The following is a 17,738-nucleotide window of genomic DNA, read 5'->3' on the forward strand; positions in this document are numbered from 1 at the left end:
TTTGTTCTTTGATCTACACTTTATCTATTACTTGTTTTTTAAGTTTTTGATTATAGTTACGATTTCCTTTTTGGTATGTGCTTCACTATCGTTTTGGTCTATTGCTATTTCATCTAGTAGCTGCAATTTCGTGGCTTTGATCTTGATTATCTGCATATAACATATTTTGGAAATATTTGGCTCATCTTCCACCTAATATATATTCCTCTTTTTATCTTTATATCTTGGTATGGTGTTATGCTGTGTTGGTTCCCGCATTATTTCTTGATAGAAGTTTCTGCTTTGTTTATTTTTAAAATCGTCTTCAAAATAGATCAATTTCTACAAAGAACAACTTTTTTTCCTTCTACATATCTTCTTTGCCTTCCGTCTTTTTCAGCATATGCTTCCTTACTTGTTTAACCTTGCTGTTGGCTTTGTTTCGGTCATAAACTACTCTATTACAGTCGTACCTGTGTTTTAATGAATTCCATAAATAATAATGAAAGTAGTATAGTATTAAATGTGTGTGAATCAATGGAGTCCTTAAAGGGCGAGTCTTACGGCCGGTTTCCGAAACGTTATTCAAATCTCCAATCATGTAATCAAGTATCAAATTTGATCAATTGTTAACAAGCGACAGGTTTCCGAAACGAAAATTATGGTAAAATTACGTGATCACCGATTATAGATTATTTGACATACGATTTTACATGGAAACAGTAGAATCGATTGTAATCGTTTATTATTTCTGTACGAATTGTTCTTTATCTTGCTCTAAATTAGGAAAGTAATGTTGCTGTTTCACTTTACCATCATTCCTGTTTATGTGTAATCTGCATTCTGAAAATCAACAAACAAACATAACCTAACTAATAATTTTGTGTCGTTCGTTAATGTTTACCAATTTGTCATTTATCATCTTTAATTCTTAAAATGAACCTTTGTAACAATATTTTTGGGTTCTTTCTAAACAACAGCTTTTTACAAAACACCTTAGGTTTATGTATCTTACAACGTAACCAAAGATTTTATTTTATTTACTTACAACCATTGGTACATAACCAAAGATTATAAGATTAATCGTCCAAAAATCTCAGATTAGCTGACAAGCTAGTATGACAGAAGTTTGACATAGATAAAACGATAATTAGCGTTTCGGAAACCCAAAATACTTCTGACAGGCTGTTAATCATCGATTATTTGCTTGTTAGATTAGTTAATGTGTGTTATGTGATTGAAGTTTGATCGATGTTTCTGCAACTCAAAATGCATTTAATCGACTGTTAACAGTAGATTACCTAATTTTGATAATGATCAGCCTTTCGGAAACCGGCTGTTAATCATTTTATTCATTCAAAAATACACTCATGGACAAAAATATCGAATATTTTGGAATTTTAAAATTTTTGTTTTTTCAAAATAAATTCTGGTCAAGCAAGTCGTTTATTGTAAAATAGAGTTTATTTTAACAATGTTTAATGAACAATTTTAAGTTTTTATGCGGAGAAAATTGTGAAAAAAATAAATGTTTAATATTAGGTAAATAAGGTTGTTTTACTCTAAACTTAAATGATAATTTAAATTGCTTAAACAAGTCGTTTTAACTGAAATAAGCGCATGATCAGTAACGAGTATTACCCTCTCTAGCTCTTATTATTGCTTGCATATTTTTCAGCGTGCTTGCAAGTAAATTTTGGACATATCCTTGGGAAATTGCATTCCGAAGCTGCTCTATCGTATTTGGAATGGGATTTCTTTGTCGTATGCTGCGTTTTAGGTGATCCCACATGTGCTCTATTGGATTTAAATCCGGGCTAGAGGGTGGCCAATCCAAACTTCGAATTTGGACCTCATCAAGATAATTACTTATTATGGCAGCGGCATGTGGTCAAGCATTATCGTGCATTAACGTAAATCTTTCATATCCAACGTAACCAACATATGACAAAACATGATCTTGCAGGATGTTTTAAACGTAAGAATCACCAGTCATCCGTCCAATCACTTCAACAAGTACGGTACGTACCTCCCAACTAATACCTTCCCTAAACAGTCTGGGCGAGACTGCAGCTGGCGAATCGTTCACCAACTCTTCTGTGGACGTAGTTTTGTCCATCTGGCTTCCATAATGGGATTCTGGTCTCATCAGTGAAAAGAACGTTTTTTCAGATGTCGATATTCCACTAAATATGTGTTCTTGCAAATTCGAAACGACGAATTTTATGATTTTGGAGAAGACGTGGAACTTTGGCGGGGCGTCTGGGCTTTAGGTTTGCTTTATTTGATCTTCGTCTAACTGTTTGTGAGCTCATATTAACTTGTCTAACATTTAATAGCTCATTTCTCAGGTGCATCGATGTCAATGAACGATTTCGTGTAGAATTAAGAACCAAAAAACGTTCATCAATTGCGGTTGTGCACCTTGGGCGTCCTTGACCAGGCCTTCGTACAAAATTTCCTGTTTCGCGGTACCTTTTTAGAGTATTTGAAACTATAGATTCAGTTCTGGTGAGACGTCGTGCGATACCTTTTTGTGCATATCCTTCCTCGTACAAAATTACAATATGTGGTACTTGGACTTCATCGCAGTGCCGAATTGGTGGGATACTTGTTTTAAACTTAGTTAAATCAAAACAATATTTAATAAAACTGAATAAATTAAACTAAAAATAACCGAATTAGTATGATTTTTCCTTTGCGTGAAGAAGGAATTTTACGATAAAATGTATGAATGACACTAACCACTGAATAAACGTCAAAATAAACATCAAAATATTTCAAACCAGTTGAGTACATCAGTCTACTATATGAGTATTATCAGTAATCTAAAATTATTTTAAAATAATAGTGACTACAAAAAAAATTGGAAAATTTCAAAATATTCGATATTTTTGTCCATGAGTGTATATTAGCATCCATTGACCCATATTATCTTAATGAATTGTCCGAGGTGTGAATGATTAAGTTAATCACCTAATCAAATTAAGAATACATATGAAAAATCTATATTTTTCAGAGTGTGCATGATATCGTGAGAGTTCGCAGAGTAAGTGATGTGTTTCTGTATGTTTTATTATTTGTTTCTCTGTCCAAGCGAGGCAAATGTGTGATGCTTTTGCATATGTGTAATAAATTATTTGAAATCCTTTGTATTTTGATTCCTCTCGTACATTGGATATCAGGGGAGATGAAAAATCTAGTGAGCCAACCCAAACAACCATGCAACTTGGAGTCAAGATGATTCGTATATGCTATAAAGTGTATCAGGTTAGTTGCTGAGTATATTAGAATGTTAATTTTGAATACTGTTAGAACTAGAAGATATTAAAATAATAATTATTATAGAGGTAGAACTGATATCACAGGATCACTGTTATATACGTCACTAAATATGATAGATTTAAAAGTGTCAAGATACTGAGAGTAGTAAAGGGAAGACATTTCAATGAATGCACCAAAGATGCTTGTGAGAAAGATTGGGATCAATATATTCGACCAAACGTAACAGTCTAAACTCATCCCGTTTATGATAAATAAAGAACAGATAATATTCATTTAGAACACTTACTTCAATATTTACATCATGATATTTATTGTCCAGACTAGTAGCTAAACTGATCGCTTCGTTTTGCCTCTTCTTGTCCAATTCATACATAACCTTCGCACCTTCAAGCACAGCCCCGAGACTATTAGAGTTCTTTTCCAAAAATTCCTTATTTAAACTAACGGCATCTTTACCTTCTAGATAGACTTTGGTCTCTTGAGTTATCACTTGATCTACATTGGGATCCCACGAGCTTTTGTTTTTTTGTACGAACTGGTAGAAACGGATTAGACAACTGTGCAATTTCGGGTTCTTCGGATCCACTTTGTAGGCTCGCTTTAACGATTGTAACATTAAAAGAGATTTTTCTGAAAATAACATTCGATTAAATATCTGTTTAATACTATCTATATATCTATTAAATAGTAATTTTGATATAGAATACACAAAAAATCTATTTGCTTGCAGTATGGTTATTATGATAATATATTGTGATTTTTCCTGGTATTCTTCCCAGTCAGAGGAACAGCATACACCCAGATTGGGTATGACACTGGATAAAACGTTCTAGATAAGTGTGTGTAGGGACCGAAGTATAACACTCCAGGAAAATAAGCAATACCTGTCTGTTATCTACTGAGAAAAGCTTATTTCCCTGGACTATAAACTTAAAAATAAATATCGCAGATGAAATTGTACACAAATTGTAATTACTTACTTCCACAAATCCACAAGAGTGGGAAGTATGAACAAATGAACACATAATTACCTACAGAATTAAGTTAGGAGCATTAAACTCAATCATTTGACAAAAAATTATAGGAAATAACAAAGCTGTACATATATGATTCTCTTACTAAAAAAATCAAGTACGCTTTCGCAAGCTTTGGTAATTCTGTCGTCGAACACACAAACTACTGGCAACCGAAACAGAATAATAAATGTGGACAACGGAAGAATGCTCGGAAGAGAAAGAACTTTTATTGAAGATATGTCTGAAACAACTCGTATGGTACGGATAAATAAACAGAATGGGTGAAGATCGTATATCAAAACGAATAATAAACCCACAAAAGACAGGAAAAGACGGCGTCCAAGAGAAACTTGGCAACAAGGGAACCAATCCTATGAGCAAAAAAAGATCAGAAAAGGTGAGCAAATGAACAGCAACAAAAAAACTGGGAACTGGAAGACGACCATATTCGCTAGGAACGTATAGTAAAAGATCATAAGGGTATTTGTTTTGTTTTCCATTCTAATTTATCATAGGAAAATCCTATGAATGAATTCTTCATAACCGATGAAGGATCACAAGCAAATTAAATATAGTTTGTATACATACGTTTTCTATAATATACTTCAAATGCCATTAGATGGGTTTCTATTCTGTCTTTGGCTAATGTTTGTAAAGGCTGTAGGAATTTTATAGCTTGTTCTAATGGATCATCAACCTAAAAAATAACATTATTAACATTTTTTCTATATGATAAGAATAGTATAACAAAATAAAATAAAAAAATTGCTATTGTTGGTTTAACCACCATGCTTTAAATCTAATACAATATAATATGTGGTTTTAAATCACCACATTTTTCTATGAAAGCGTCAGCTACCAATAAGGTATTCATCACTCCCTTGCTTATTCGTTTGATCTGCTGATTCCAAGAAGCCTCGAGTATTCGAGGCTTCCCAATATTACCTAAAGATATTAACTTTGTAACTTTTTCACTTTTAGTCACAACTGCCCATAAATTTGGATTCTGCTATACCACGAAGTGTCTATGCCATCCCGTAAACCGTTTATATTTTGCAGAATTACGCCTTAGTTCCAAGTTTCCATATAATTAATTTCGTCTGCGTTTAGGCCAGCTCCACACATGGGATCCAACGTTGGCGCCAACATTGGGTGAACTGTGTTCCCACGTTCTTTGAGGCATCCACACATTGGGTTGAGTATTGGGACGCTGTCAGTCTGTTCCCTCTAGAGCCAACGTCAACATGTCCGACATGGAAATTGCAGCGGCTGGCATTTTGTCTACAGCCTTACTTAAAGCTACTATATCTTTAGAGATGCCGTATTTGGCAACTCCAGACTGAATATATGAGTGTAAACCCGACGTCAAGGCTCTGAATCCCATTTATTCTTATATTAACTCAATTCCCAAATTTTTTAGCCCTCTACTTTACTTATAAGATAGTTCATTCGATTACATGAAATCAACTTTAACTTGAGAATATCCGTCAGAAAAGATCATAACATGTAATTCGTCTTTAAAAAGACAAATACATGCCATGATGACAGTAAAATTCTCCTGTTAGTGATTCCATAGTAAATTATGAGGGAAAAGCCAGGAAAAAACCTCATAATACTATCCCGACATGGTAAGTATTTGATTGTGCATTTAGTTTACCTTCAATAAACACCAAATTCCGATTTTATATGTTTGTTATTTAAAAAACATAAATGGTGTATTCTCTATATGTTACTTACTGTATGTAGAATCTGGTATTTGGCAGAATGTAGTAGGATCTGGTTACCCATATTGAAAGAAGTTATTAAAAGGAAAATACCAGTATTGGTAAGTAAGTAACATATAGAGAATACATCATTTATGTTTTTTAAATAACAAACATATAAAATCGGAATTTGGTGTTTATTGAAGGTAAACTAAATGCACAATCAAATACTTACCATGTCGGGATAGTATTATGAGGTTTTTTCCTGGTTTTTCCCTCATAATTTACTATGGAATCACTAACAGGAGAATTTTACTGTCATCATGGCATGTATTTGTCTTTTTAAAGACGAATTACATGTTATGATCTTTTCTGACGGATATTCTCAAGTTAAAGTTGATTTCATGTAATCGAATGAACTATCTTATAAGTAAAGTCGTCCCAGGAACGCAACTCAACAATATTGGCAATATCATTTAAAAGTCGTCTACTTTAAAATGTATAATGTATGTCTGAATTGTCAATATAGATGAGTCAGATAAAATTAAATTATTAGAAGAATTTTTCACTAAGTAACAAAAAACAAAATTTGTTTAATTTACTAATGTTTGTATTTTGAGAACGATTTCCGAAGTGGAAATTGAAACGTCAATAAACGTATTTTAACCTTTAATTGTGGCTTATTCCCATTTAAATAGTAATTAATTCAAAATTAAAAGCATATACTTTTGTAAAATGTTTAGATAATTACATTTTCTGTTGGTGCCTGAAAGGTACTGAAAAAAACAGATATGTATATTATTTATTTATGTAAGAAATAGCCTTTTGAGAATAAACCCAGTTCTGATAGATTACCGACGTATATTTGAGTGTTAATCCTAAACAACTCAACGGAAGTGGCTCAGGTGGCCGAAGATCTATTTTTACATGTTGTAAATTTGTTTTTTAATGCCGTCATGGAATGGAAATTTTCTTTGATAAAGTAATTTATTCATTTAAAAGAATACTGTGTAAAATGGCAGCACAAGTGTTTTAAAAGAAAAAAGAAAACTGTGGTTTGTCATTGGTTTATTTTCTTTTGATTTGCTAGATTATGCAAAATTAGGTACCTAATTTTATGCAGGATGCGATAATTACGCGCCAACAATTAAATTATGCGCAAATTGCATAATTATATGCCGATTGGAACACTGCTGTAGCGCCAATGTGTGGTCGGCAATACCAGTATGGGTGCCAATCACTACGGAAAACTCCCAACGTTGGAGCAAGTCATAAAAACGTTGGTGCCAACATTGGCTCCAACACAGTTTTGTCGGTACACACATTGGACGAACGCTGTTGGGGCCAAAGTTGGCCCCCATGTGTGGAGCCGGCGTTAGTCTATTTAAAAATCTGCCGTATAATTTGTTTTGTGTTATAAACACACACGATGTAGTTTCTGTCTAGAATTACCTATTACGATGTTTATATTAACATTTCGTCTTAAGTAATTTAGTTAAGTATAAATAATAATAGACACCGAGATTTGGGGCAGAGTTGTTTTGGCGTCCTATGACGACCGAGGCGTCTTTTAAGTATAGTTTTGTGTTGATAATGAGAATATTGAAAGAAATATCTTTGCAGAGTTCTACCGTGGGGGCGCATCCAGGGGTTTCCCACATTTTCAAGTCATTGTTGCCTCTCCTGTGTAAAATTAGATGAATAAAGACGTTATTACTGCACTCTACACTTTCCCAAATATTTATAGTAACTACTGCATTTGTTTCAAAGTCTGCAGTTAATCGAATAAAAATAAAAATGGATACTGATCGTAAAATCAGAGATATTTGTCTCGAAAATCGTAAAAAGAGTGTGGCACATCTGACTACGATGATTAATAATGAAGGAATTAATATTTCCAGAAGCACTGTCCGACGACGACTGGCCGAAGAGCCACCGAAGCCATGAAGAAGAAGAGACTCCAATGGGTCAAATCACCCAATATGACTGTTGAGGACTGGAGTCGAGTAAGTACAACTTTTTTTAACGAATGGAGTTCTGGCACAGCGAATATTATCATTTTTACAGATATGCTTCCCCGACGAATCAACATTCCAGATTTTGGTGGACCAAAATGCATTCGTCCGACGACGTCCTGAGGAGCAGTTCCATTGCATTGTGGAGAAGGTGAAACATCCGGTTAGTGTCCATGGTATGGTCTGAAATCTCGACCAAGGGTATGGGATGCTTATACATCGTGGAAGGTACAATGAGCAGGACCAGTATAAGCGAGTGCTTGAAACTCGGCTACTACCCCAGCTCAAAGAATGGTTCCCCGGTGAAAAAAATTACATTTTTATGCACGATTCTGCACCGTGCCACAAAGCTAGGAGTGTAACTGCATTTCTGACCAAAGAAAATATTGCAGTACTGCCCTGACCGACAAACTCACCTGACATCAACCCTATAAAGAGCATTCACCACGGAGCGGCAGTTGATTGAAGCCCTTAGTAGAGGTACTGTATTTTGACAAAAGCTATGAGTCATGCCGATGCAGTACACAAGTTTACCTGTTATTTACAAGGTCATAGCTCTTGTCAAAATCCATTACCTATAAAGAATGGCATCATAACCCAAACTTTACGCTGAAGCTTGAATTCAGAGTATGCCCCAACGCGTAGAAGCTGTAATGGCAGGAAAGGGTAGTATCACTAAATATTGAACTTATAATTGTAACATAAATATGATTTTATGTTACAATTTTTTTTTGCGAAAAAAATAAATGGTTTACTAACAAAACTCATTGTTTTTGTGACTTTAATACCACATTCTCTTATACAAAAAATAAAATAAATGCAAGCCTTAGAGCCAACTACTTGCTAAAAAAATTCAGTTCAACTAGAAAATTAAGAAATCATTTTACTGTCCCTAATACTTTGGCCAACCACTATATATTAAACCCTAAATATTAAGTCCATTACGTGGCTGTATTCAGAATCTGTTGTATTATATCTCTGATGGACAATTAAATCTTAAATGTTGATAATTTTGTAATTTTACTGTTTATTTATATGTCGTTTCGGTCTAATATTATCTAATTTTGGACTGTGAGTGTTTCAATAGATATATTATCGAATGGAATTGTTTTGGGTGAGCTACAGATCTAGTATATCTCTAAACTAAAGTTATATGTTTACTTACCCTTGCCAATTTATCCGGAATTAACTCATCAAGTTGTGGCGCATCCGCCTCAACGTCACATTGTTGCCGAGATTTGTGATGCTGGTCTCTCTTTACTTGTGCTTCTCTCGCTTGCGCGCTCTCTTGTTCTGCCTTCCTTCTTGCTTTTCGCTGTTTGTTCCTTAGTTTCTTCAATTCCGACGGTGCAAGGTTTTCTAGAACAGAAATAATTTTTAATTAAATTATTTCCATAGTAATTATTTCTTATTTAAATAGAAGGCGGATGACAGGAAAGTAGGAAGATATTGGTATATTGTTAATATATAATATATTGAATATTGTAAAGCTTCTTTAACAACAATAATAATAAATTTTGATAATTTTGAAGGTTAGAGTTACCCTTTTGTGTTATAATGTAGAATACCTTATTGTAAAATAATAAGTATAATTATACTTATTATACCATACTTAATAACTAAGTTAATACATAAACCAGGAGATCTTTCTTCTTGTTAAGATGCGATCTCAGGTTTCAGAGAACTTATGCAAATGCTTCTTTATTTTTCTCTATTGTTATTGGTTTAACGGTTAAGGATAGTCTATTATTTGATCCGTGTAAAGCACGGGCCACTCAAGAAGAATATTCCCACCCTTTTTTCTCCTGCCTGTCGTAAAAAACGTCGAAATGGAGCAGCAGTTCGACTATTTTCTAGACCAGCGGTTCTCAAGCTTTTTTAGCTTATGGCACACTTGGGTAAATTATAAATGAATATAATCATAATGTATTGCTATGTGATTTTTTTACGATGTTTACGATGTTTTACGATGTTTCTTTAAAAATATAATTTTAAACATAATTCATTGGGTTAATGCTGTGCTCATTATGAAAACTAATTAGGAAAATATACTAAAAATTTACTTATTTTTTCTTAATTAGGAAAAAACATAATTTTAACAATTTCACAGCATGTTGGCAAAATAGTCGTCTCAACAGTTGTATGGGACTTCATATTTTTTGCAATCAACTCAGCCACAGCGTAAGGTTTTTCAGCCGCAAATGAATGCTTTGTGAGTGTGTCTTTTTAACTTACTCGGCACCATGGCTTCGTTGGACAGCTGTTCCCTAATAAAAACTCCCTAAAAATACTAATAAAAAAGACGGTAAAATTTTGCGGCACACCTACAGGGCCTTCAGGGAACACCAGTGTGCAGCGGCACACTGGTGGGTGGGAACCTCTGGTCTAGACAACCGCTATTGTTTTGTGATGCGAGCAGTATTAATAACACTATAAGAGGTGTGTCCATAAAAAAAAAAACTACAGATCTTGGTATGATTATTAATGACAATAACGAATTTATAAAAGTATGCAGTGGTAATCTTTGTTTACAAGTAAGAATATTACGCTTATATGTTGTTTTCTGTGCTGCACTATGGAACGGAAGCTGAGGCACTACAGAAGCAGTAAGGAATAAGTGACCAACTTGAAGCATTTGAGATGATATTAAAAATAAGTTGAGTAGGAAGTGTAACAAATGCTAAAGTCATCAGAAGAATAGAAAAGTAAGTTATGGTTAAGATTAAGATAAGAAAATTGCAATAGCTGGATCATGTGATGTGAGAAGATATATATATATATATATATATATATATATATATATATATATATATATATATATATATATATATATATATATATATAAGCTACAAATTGTTATACACAAATATACTTATTGTATGACAGTCAAGCGGCACTGAAGGTACTGGCGTGTCAGGAAGTGACGTCTAACTGGTATGGAACTGCATCAAAGAACTTAACGAACTGGGAGACCGGAACAAAGTTGAGCTTGTCTGGGTACCAGGACATCAGGGCATCGAAGGTAACGAAAAAGCAGATTAACTTGCAAAAAGCGGATTGAACGAATATAATGAACCGGTTGTAATTCTGGGAGTAGCAAAGGCTGCAGTTCGTAGTGCTGTAAAGGACTGGATCAGAGAGAGTTATGAGCGATATTGGGAGAGAATCCCAAAACAAACATTTGGAAAATATTCATTGGTGGACCATGTAAAAAAAGACCAGACGAACTGCTTCATATGAACAGGGACAAACTGAGAACAGTAACAGGAATGTTCACTGGGTATGCACCAGTAAGAGAATTCCTTAATAAAATAGACTTTTACTACAATGGAGTCCTTAACTGCAGACTCTGTGACAAGCAACTAGAAGCTGTAAAACGTATATCATGCGATTGCGAGGCACTGGACCGTAAAATACAAAAACTGTATTTAGCAACTGACTGACTAGTTCTGCTACAAATTTGAATTCTTCGGTCATAAGCCGCCATTAGATAAATGTATTTTCTGATTTATAAGTTTTAATAAGAATTTCAAAAACAATCGTTGTGTTTCATATAGTATTTACAGTAGACTCCCTCTATAACGAACACGGTTATTACGAGGTTTCGCTTATAACGGGGTACATTAGATGTCCCGTGAAATTTCTATTGAACTATAACCCTCTATAGCGAGGCAAATTTGGTTATAACGAGAGAAAATAAGATAGAAAACTGTGTTTTTTTACGTTTTTGGCCCGGCCGTGGCTATAAATAAATATTCTTCTGTTTAATGTACCGACCGATTTTGTGTTGTCAGAAATTTACAATTTATTATTCACAAGTGTCAGTGTATGGGTTTGACCATTCGCACCTAATAATAAGAAGGTCCTAATAGACAAGATATGGAAAGTGCTTTAAACGTTGTAAGAAACTCTATCCAAAGAAAAAACGCAAATGAAGAAGCATACAACTATTTCACGTCTTTCGAAAATATGATAGATAGAATGATACTGGACAATTTGAAGCAGTCAAAAATGACAGACTTCTTCCAATTGTAGAAGCAATAGTTTATCCTTGAAAATACGCTTATTACAGATTTACAGAATACAGATTTTTTTGTTTTAACGTATATCATTGACAATAAAAGTAAACAACTCTTTTTTGTTTTAATGTATTTCATTGACAATAAAAGTAAACCAATTTTTTTCAAAAACGCCATTCAAACAATATTTAGCATCTTATATTGCTCCGAAAGGCTTCACTATAGGAAGTCAATGTTTTAGAAAACTACATATTCATATGTATGCATAGTATTATTGTTTTTTGATATAACGAGATCGGCTTATAACGAGGTAATTAGTCTGCCATTTCAGTTCTCGTTATAGAGGGAGTCTACTGTATTTCGTGCCATACAACCAAAATCAACTAATTTATATATAAATGTTTAATTTTATACTAAATTGCTACACAAACAATAGTTTTCTGCATTAGTAGATTATATTTCTCATCTGTCACTAGAAATTCCTTTAATGTATTTTCACAACGGTTTCCAAGACACGAATACCATTTTAAGAGATCGTATCAAATACTATGTATAAATAATAAGAAATATAAATCATTTACTACAAAACAATCCTACCAATATACTTAAATCGTTACAGTTTTTGCCGTGAAAGGTGTGGTCAAGGTTTTATTACTCGTACCTCAATTATGATTTACCTCAAAGGTAAACTTCAGTAATAAAATAAGTTATTTCCAATTCCTTTGTGTAAGCTTTTTGTCTGTTGCTATTTTAATGCAGAATGATTTAGCAAATGCTTTGATTGAATTGGTAAAAGGTTCTCGTACCTTGTAGAATATTTAGGTTCTCTAAATAGTGGTGGCATATGTGGTAATAAGATTTTATAAATTGTTATAAAATGTATTAACACGTTAGGTGTCACTAAACCTAAGGCGAGCGTCTCACCTATCAGTTCCTTAATCTGCGAAACATAAAGTATGAGAGTAGTTTAAAAAAATTTGAAGTTGTTTTACGACAATATGGAATCAAAATTAATTTTTTGTAATTCATGTGTTGCCATTTATCACAGCATTTACCATTTTCAATTAGAAACACTCATCTACCGCCCACCTTGGTAGGCTACAAGTTGTTAATACATAACGAAAAAACAACATCAAATTCTCTACAGTAACGTAAAGGGTTTCTGTTTATTTGTATATGTTAACTAAAAACTTGTCAGATATCTGGATTATTCAAAGTCCCAAATCTGGCTTTTTAATTATTTCATGAACTACTAATGAGTTTGTCTAACTACTATCGGCTTCTTCCAAAAAATTTAACTTTTTAAAACCTTTAAGACAGTCTTAAGAACATAAATATAAATATACAATAGTAAAGGTTGTAAATATTCTTAAAACGATTTCAGTTTCTCAGTTTGGGATCGTTAAGTATGCGATCGAACCAATTATAAGAATATATTAACAGTGAACATGCAGGTAGATGCTTGGTAAAATTACGGCATCAGACGTGACTTATATAACCCGATAAATACAGAGTTTATATAAACGCTTTATGCAGATTTTGTGATTGTAGTTACTATTATTTTAAAACATGCGACAAAAAGACAAAACGATTGTGGGTGCGTCGTAACAACCGATTTTGCGTAGCTATTCTGATACATTAAGTCGCAAATTCATAGAAAACTATATAGCGAATTATTATTTTCCTAACTTGATAAACCCTTCATGAGGTTTATTGATTGTACAGATTTGAAAATGTGATAAATAAAGGGTATTTTAAATCTGCAAAATAATTATTTACCATCTTTATCTATCTGTCTATCTGTTACAACACGGGAAACCTCACTAGGCCCGGACACCGGAAGGATTGATATGTTAAAAGCTCTTTCTTGATTCGGTGGGTGGTCGTAATTCCGATAACGAACGAGACTCTAGACTGCTAACTAGGCATATTTGGACATCCCAAAGGCCAGTCGGTGGAGTATTCTGCTCTTGCTGCACGCGGTTTTTACTGTTGACGTACACACAATTATTCTTCTTAAGCCGGAATCAGATAGTTCTTGGAATGACAAACTACGAGATAGCACGCGCCTGCCATAAAGAGACAGTTTTGTCTTATCACAGTGAAGAGTAAACCATAAATATTGAGAAGAAATACGGTATTTCACGTTGTGTTGGTTCCTGTCTTTATATTTTGTTTTTTTCTATTAAGTATTTTCTATTTCTCTTCGTCGATAAAGAATGCCACTTAACGTTCTGTGAGATCGCTCCTTTAGAAGGACAGGCGGCTTCTAGCCGTACGAGATTGAGCAATAACTGTGATAGCAAGGTCTGTGATGCCCTTAAGGAGCAATCTCATAGAACGTGGAGTGGCGTTTTTCATCGGCGAAGAAAAATATAAAATACGTAATAGAAAAGGACAAAATATAAAGACAGGAACCAACACAGCGTGGAATACCGTATTTCTTCTCAATATTTATGGTTTACGATCCCTGTGGTGTATTTATGGCCGGCGTGTGCTATCCCGTTGTTTGTCGGTAAATCGTTCCACTTCAAAAGAATCGGAAGCCGATGTATCGCGTGTCGAACCCTATGGACGCGGTACGGTCAACTGGGATGCCAAGCGTTATCTCTCTTCTGATCGTTAATATCGATTTTCTGTTTCTTTTTGGCGACCCATTCCACGAGCTGTCTGATTCCGCCTTTAGATGTTCTACACTAAAGGAATTAGCGTGTCCTCCCTAGCCGAGCTGCCTTGGTAACCCGCTGAACCTCCTTCGTTCTCCATGCTCCCCATGTTCCCCATGAACGAGGAATTCCCAGTAAGCGCAAGTCATAAGCTAGCGTTGATTACGTACCTCTTCTTTGTACACACCGCTCGTCGCTACTACCAGCTGAAGGAGCTTATATCTCTCGAGTTATAGGCGAAAATATAAGTGCAAAAAGCAAACATTTTCGATTTTTTTCAGATTTTATTAAATAAAAAATTAAGCACAACGTTTGCGACTAGCACATATCCTTCTATGGAAAAAGGCCACTATGGTCTACTTTTTGACAGACCTCGCCTGGACTAAAAGTCATTTTTGTTAATTTTTATTAAAAAGTCTAATTTTTTGTGAAAGTTTCGGTAGTTGTGTATCCTTTTTAAAAAATAAAGTCGCTGGATCATTATTAATTTATAAGCAGTAAAAAATGCCATGAACGCCATTGGACAAATCCTAAGCTGAAGTCTCACTACAAAAAATGTTAAAACGATTGCTCTAAAAATGAGTCTTTGGTTAAGCGCCAAAGATGAAGGGTTGGTCACTGCCTGATCTATGATTGTGCTATTTTCAGAAAATCAATTTGTAACTTCAAATTGATAAAAGTCTTTCTATCTCTGGTTCTAGTCGACGAACATTGATCATTTGTTTATTACAAATATAAAACCAGTTATTTCTTAAATTGTTTATTTAACCCAGTAATGTTTAAACAAAATTTACGAAACATTTATTTTGCTAAATATTACTTTTAATTTTAATAATAATAAAATAAATAAAATAAAACAAGAACTAAAAATACTGAAGCCTGCATGCCCACCTATATCTGAATACTCTCAGATGACCTCAGCAATATCGGAAAGCTACCCGGCCCCGATAAAATCCATCCACAATTTTTACTTCACTGTGGCAAATCTGTAAGGAAATGGCTGGCTGATTTCTATACAGATATCTTAAAATCAGGAGAAATCCTCCACTCACTTAAAAAGGTGTCCATTACAGCTAAAACCTTTTAAGGTAAATGATCAGCCTCAAAACTAACGACCGATTGCACTGTATCTATGAACTGTTGGAACGCTTAATCTGTAGCAGAGTTAGTAGAAAGATAGTTGAATTGATACCCATGGAGCAAGCAGGATTCACACCTAACCGCAGTTGCACAGATCGGATCCTATCACTAACAACACATATTGAAGCAGGTTTTCAAAGAACGCTAAAAAATCCGTTGCTTTCACTGACCGATCAGCTGCATACGATACCGTCTGGAGACAATACTCATTGATAGCATGCTTACCGACAGACCCTTTCAAGTCACAATAGACAATTTTAAAAGTATCGAAATGAAGCTCAGCAATGGACTGCCGCAGGGATCTGTTTTGACCCTTTTAATGTTCCCACATTATTTTAACACCCATTCATAGATGAACTCTTGCATTTTTTTTTAATACACTTCTCCAAGAAATTAACGCACCACTTTGAAATATTAAAGTATTTTATTAGCGTTAATAAAAATTTCCATTGTAATGTTATATTTTGCAAGCCCCTTGTGTATGCTATTCGTACACTCTATATTTATTGACTGTTTTTTATCGCTATAGTTTTTTTTGGAACAAAACAAAAAGAAGCAAAAAAATGTACTAATTCTATAAATATACTAATTTCCAAGTGTTCACGAATTTTATTCGGCTACTGTTTAATTGTTGATTATTGTTAATTGTGTTTATTATGGAGCGTCAATCACGTAATTTAACTCGAGATGAATGTGCCCAAGCAGTGATACTGTCGGAAGAAGGTTGGAGTTACCGAAGAATTGGTCGTGGGTTTAATCTGTCCCACACATCCGTCTCACTCGTGTTAGAAAGATTCCTCGAAACAAGGGATCATATTCGCAGACCAGGGCAAGGACGAAACCGGGTAACTACCCCAATTCAAGATCGATTTTTAAGAATTTCTGCTCTTCGACAACGTTTTGTAACACATCGAAGTCTACAAATTCAGCTTCGAGACGCGCATGCTCTACAAATTAATACTGAAACTGTTCGTCAGTGACTTAGGGAATACAAATTAACACCTAGGATTGCCGCCCGAGGTCCTCTATTAACTACAGAGCATCTAAGGGGGAGACTACATTTTGCCAGAGAACACGTTAATTGGTTAGAGGCTGACTGGGAACGAGTTCTATTTACTGATGTATCTCGATTTTGTTTGTACAATAACGACAGACGTGTTCGTGTGTTGCGACGACCCAACGAACGATATGCTCAGTAGAACTTCTCACACACCACATATTTTGGTGGAGGATCACTTGTGGTGTGGGGTGGTATTTCTTTGACCGCACGTACGGACCTAGTGATCATACAAAATGGAACTGTTACAGCTGAAAGGTACATATTAGAGATCTTGGAGCAACATGTAGTACCATTCGCTCCTTATATCGGTGAAAATTTCTTACTAATGCAAGATAATGCCAGACCTCACGCTGCACAGATCGTCAGAAATTATCTAGAGGAGGTAGAAATTAACACTATGGAATGGCCAGCACATAGTCCGGATTTAAATCCGATGGAAAATCTCTGGGATATAATTGGTAGGCGATTAAGAGCCACACCGATCCAACCAAACAACTTACAGGAAGTGGAAGAGAGGCTGATCCAGATTTGGAGAGAACTAGACCAAAATGAAATACGGCAATTAATTTTAAGTATGGGCCAACGATGAGAGGCTGTTATACGTAGTAGAGGTGGAAATACTCGTTATTAAGACTTTTTTCATATTTTAGTTTACTTTTGTTATCAGTATTTTTTTAGAATTTTCCGTTTTATTTTTTTTTCCTGTACTTCCAACATTTTTTTATGGTTAGACAAATTGTTATAATTAATAATAAAATGTAGAATAAATCTGGTGAAGTTTTATTTTTTATTTTTTGCCTGTTTACAAATAAAATTGATTTATTGAAGTGGTGCGTTAATTTCTTGGAGACGTGT

General features: G+C 34.4%; 1 protein-coding gene across 1 annotated transcript in view; it reads right to left on the minus strand.

Annotated features, from left to right (window-relative positions):
* Naa15-16 (N-alpha-acetyltransferase 15/16) overlaps positions 1 to 17,738 on the minus strand; it is a 339,442-nt gene that overhangs the window by 4,076 nt on the left and 317,628 nt on the right. The window contains exons 9-11 of the mRNA XM_072530409.1: positions 9,164 to 9,357; positions 4,869 to 4,977; positions 3,551 to 3,894 (exon numbers count right to left, since the gene is read on the minus strand). Coding sequence (XP_072386510.1) covers positions 3,551 to 3,894; positions 4,869 to 4,977; positions 9,164 to 9,357 — 647 coding nt within the window. The remainder of the gene's footprint in view (positions 1 to 3,550; positions 3,895 to 4,868; positions 4,978 to 9,163; positions 9,358 to 17,738) is intronic.

This window comes from Diabrotica undecimpunctata, chromosome 4 (genome assembly GCF_040954645.1).
Source record: "Diabrotica undecimpunctata isolate CICGRU chromosome 4, icDiaUnde3, whole genome shotgun sequence".
NCBI lineage: Eukaryota > Metazoa > Arthropoda > Insecta > Coleoptera > Chrysomelidae > Diabrotica > Diabrotica undecimpunctata.